The following is a 4,158-nucleotide window of genomic DNA, read 5'->3' as shown; positions in this document are numbered from 1 at the left end:
GAATACACAGCACCCCTGAAACATTTATAAACTGTATTATAAATTATTTTAATGTGATGTCTCAGTGAGGCAGGTGAGCACCATAACTGAGGCAGGGCAGTTGGAATGTGTACCTCAGTTGAGAAAGGAAATCACGTCCTCAGGGTTAACACTAAAATTAAGATTCCAGCTTGAAGACAAAATGTTTGGCCTGTAGAACATGACTTTTAGCAGGGCATATCAGTAAAAATAGAGAATCTTTCATTATCTTAGTGTATTCTTGTATAACAACCCCCTTTTCCCTCCTTGCTACCTAATAGCATCAGTGATTTAAAGGTTTGTATTGGGTGTGGTTTTTCTTCTGAAATTTAAGGGATTTTAAATACCTGAGGGATATCCTGTTCTTCTCCAGCTCTCTGCACACATTACAGGTGTGCAGTTGCTGAAATACAGATCCTTAAAGCTGAGCTCATCCTTTCTAACCCTGCATATCCAAGCGAGCAGGCAGCATCAGTCTTGGCAGCTCCTGGACTGGGCAGCACTTGCCATAGCAAGGATGCAGTGTTTGGAATAGTGTCCAGAAATATTTATACTGTAGAAACATCGATGGGAGAAAGCCCTGCTGTGCTGGAGGCTGTGCAGATTCAGAGAGGCAGCCCCAGGCAGCCTGGCATACACAGGAGCATGGGTGAAGGGGCAGAGAGGGGCTGAGCATGTGGAAGCCCAGCCAGGCTGTACCAGGCATGCAGTGCGTTGTTACCAGCACAGGGAAGAAGGGACAGCTGAAGAGTCAGTCAGAGCAGGAGGGGAATTCCTGCCCTTGGACAAGGAAGACATAAAATCTGCAGAGTGGGAACTGCATGTTAATTCTCTGCAGACAAGTGTGCCAGAATTATTAAACTCATGTAGCACTGTTTAAGTTGTCTTATCCAGATGTTGAGGACCACACAGCTGGATCAGGCTCCATGTATACACATGTTCCTGAGGGCAGTGCCAGGGTCCTGCTGCCATTCCGACAGCATCAGCGTTGGTCGCAGCCACGCAAACATTCCCCTCTTTCAACTTCCTGGGTGACCCCAGTGACATCTGCTTGGTCATTATGGGGGATGAGCGTGAGGCACCTCCTGACTGCAGCGAGCATTAACAAGAATTACACACAGAGCACCTCATGCAAGCTGTAAAAATTACTGTTCATTATAAAGAGAAATAAATCACAGCTTTGTAATCTGGCTGCCCCCAGTTATATTTACAGCCCTGAGGTTCTACATGGAGTCGTGTTCTCTCCATCCTTTACCTCCTTTTTCATGGAAGAATGCTCTCATGAATGCTGTCACTGAAAGAAAAAGTTACAAGAGCTTCCTCCTAGAATTGGTTCAGTTTAGCTTCATCACAGTAGCGCAAAGAACATATTGCAGCGCTGTGGTGGCCTGTTTTTCTGGCTTTTATTAATCCAGAAACCTTAATGATGAACAACATTTGTGTCATTGTCTACACAAATTTAATTTGTTTATGCAGCAGTTCAGTTAATCCTGCAATCTGCTTTTCTCAAATGAGGACAGATAATGGAGACACCGTTCTTTACAGGTCTTCAGGCTTTTAAATTCTGATAAAATCAGGATTCTTCACTGGGTCTTGCCACAGCTCTGAATTAAGCCACTTTAAATGTAATTACTGAAGCTGGCTGTACATCAGGAACATCCATTAAAAGAATTGATTGACCATGCTGTTACAGGAGGCATTTTATGAACAAACGATCATGATGGGTCCAGAACTGTAATTTATAAAGGCAAAAAAGCAGGTAAATACTTTATTAGTGGTTAATGAGAGGTTCACAAGATAACTAAATTTCTGCTTTTTTACCCAGCTACTTCAGGGAACCTTGGGCCATGGCCATCTATCATGATCGGTTTATTGATCTCCAGAAGGAACTGCGCCAAATCCTGATGTCGGAACAGGTAAGAAAAACGACCAGCGAGTGCATTTTATTATTTAGGTAATTTGTTAGTGTTGTTCACTTCAGTTTCTTCTCCCATCTTTCTCCTGAAGCTTTATGTTTCTGTTTAGCTCTCTTCTCTGGGGAGCCTGAGCAGACTGTACCTCACAGGGGTTCACCAAGTGCAGCAGATTGTTCAGTTTTGTTGTTTGGGTATATTCTGAAATCTTCCAGTAGAACTTTAAGTCGCTTTGTTTTCCTTCACAACATTTTTGCATTATAGATGCAGCTTAGTACGAGTGCCCAGTGGAATCTGGAGGCTGCCTTGTTCAGCTCTCCCCTTGGGTTTACTAGTGTTCCCTAATAGGAGCATACTACGGGTCACCCTACACCTGTCTCAGCTGAGCCCCTGAGTAGGTTTTTGGACACCTACCCACAGGGAATGGCTTGCTTTTGTAGCCAGAAGAGTGAAAGCAACTGGCTTTTTCGCGATAAGTGGATTTCCTGAGTAAGGGTGAAATTAAAATGTTTGCTAATGCTGTTTACAGCTTTGGCCTTAGCACCATAGACAGAGGCATAAAGCCTCAGCAGCCTCTAAATTTGCCTGCTCAAAATCCAAAGCCACTGCACTCTACAGGAAGGGCTCTGCCAATGGCAGGTTTCCAACAGCCCCTGGAGCTGCTTCCCCCACCCCTTAGGAACTTCTGGCTGATCTCAAACAGAATCTGTGGTCTGATCTCTATGCTTCCAACCCACGACCTGGGACCAGCTTGTCCTCCCCCTGCTCCCCCTGCCTTTGCCTTTGTTTGACCCCACGCAGTTCCCAGCGACAGCAGTGGTTTTTAAGGATGTGCTCACGAGGTTTTTAACTGTGCAGGAAATAAGGAGAGGCGAGTGTAAGTGGAGGCAGGGTGGCAGGAGGAAAGGAGGTTGCTTAGCCTGTGGCCCACACATCCCAAACTGCCATGCTGCCACGTCCCAGCTGCAGCCATACGCATGCTCAACCCTGCCTCCTCGCAGAGGGGCTTGGAGCAACTTGCCTCCTGTTGTCCTGACCCTGAAAGTGTCTCAGTGCAGTTTTAATTTAGATTCTCTTTGAAGAGATCTATAAAAGAACACAAAATGAAGTTCTGCGCAGAATGAGGGGCCTGATGTCGTTTTCTTGCCATCATTCAACCACATTTTGCATGCTGTAAGTGTGGACAGCTTCAGAGAGAGGGAGGGGGATTGGTGCCTTACAAATTAAGGACTCACTGGCCTTTCTCTGTCCTTGTGGCAGCAGTCCTGACACACACAGTCTCCCTGCAGACTGGAAGCAGCTCTGTGAGTCAGAATTGCTCATGTGGATGTAGGTGATAGTATCTGCATCTGAATGCAAATTTGGGGTTTTGGATTTTTACTTGGATTTTTTTTTTTTGCAGTGATTTTAACTGTATTTACTAAATGTCACATTTATATGTTTTCATTGGGTGTTCCTTCTGGGCATGCTGCCAGATACAGAGTAGGTACCATGTGCTTATGGAGTATCTCTTGACTGGCTGGTATTTCTATAAGGAGTAAGAGACCTACTGTCTTTGCTTCCTGTTGCTCATATTCCAGCTCACTTCAGCATGCAGAAAAAAATACTAATGAAGTGTAAAAATGAGGGAAAAACACCCCTTTGAAAGAGATGTTTAAGAACTGTGAAGATAAAAGCATAGGAGTCAGGCATTTCTGGTTACAGTTTCCAGAAACTGGAAATCAGTGTCATGCAATAAGGGTCATATTTACAGAAATGTTTGCTAATGGAAGCAATAACTGCACAGAAAATCAAGGTACAGTGGGACAGGGACTGTGCCTTTAGTCTGTGTTTTGAAACTGCCACCCAGGGCTGCCCTCACTGCACACAAGGGCGTGTTTACCGCTCGGAGATCACAGCCATGTGTTTGTGCCGACGTGCATAGCAAACATGCAGATGGTTGGGCTGGGGTCTGCACCTCCATCAGCTGTTGGATGCTGCAGCGTGCCGAGGGCACACGTGCCTCGCCAGACCTTCTGGAACGGGAACTTGTCCTCACTCAGGAATAATAGCTCGGTTCTGCCGCTGGGGCTGCACCCAGACTCAGTTGAAAACAGTAAATTGGACACCAGGGGAGAATTCCTCAGCAAAAACCCTTGGCCAGGCCGTGTCCGGGACCGACGGGGATTCCATAAGGGTTCCGTTCCACACAGCCCTTGCACCTGCAGGTGATCATTGGGGACGGAGG

The 4,158-nt window shown here is 45.9% G+C and overlaps 1 protein-coding gene across 1 annotated transcript in view; it reads left to right on the top strand.

Annotated features, from left to right (window-relative positions):
* CFAP61 (cilia and flagella associated protein 61) overlaps positions 1-1,934 on the top strand; it is a gene marked incomplete at both ends in the record, with an annotated part of 39,581 nt that extends 37,647 nt beyond the window's left edge. Inside the window, one exon of the mRNA XM_009083775.1 lies at positions 1,844-1,934. Coding sequence (XP_009082023.1) covers positions 1,844-1,934 — 91 coding nt within the window. The remainder of the gene's footprint in view (positions 1-1,843) is intronic.
* Between the last annotated feature and the right edge of the window lie 2,224 nt (positions 1,935-4,158).

This window comes from Acanthisitta chloris, unplaced genomic scaffold (genome assembly GCF_000695815.1).
Source record: "Acanthisitta chloris isolate BGI_N310 unplaced genomic scaffold, ASM69581v1 scaffold42231, whole genome shotgun sequence".
NCBI classification, from domain to species: domain Eukaryota; kingdom Metazoa; phylum Chordata; class Aves; order Passeriformes; family Acanthisittidae; genus Acanthisitta; species Acanthisitta chloris.
Note: the sequence above shows the minus strand (reverse complement) of the source record. Positions and strands in the feature narration are given on the sequence as shown.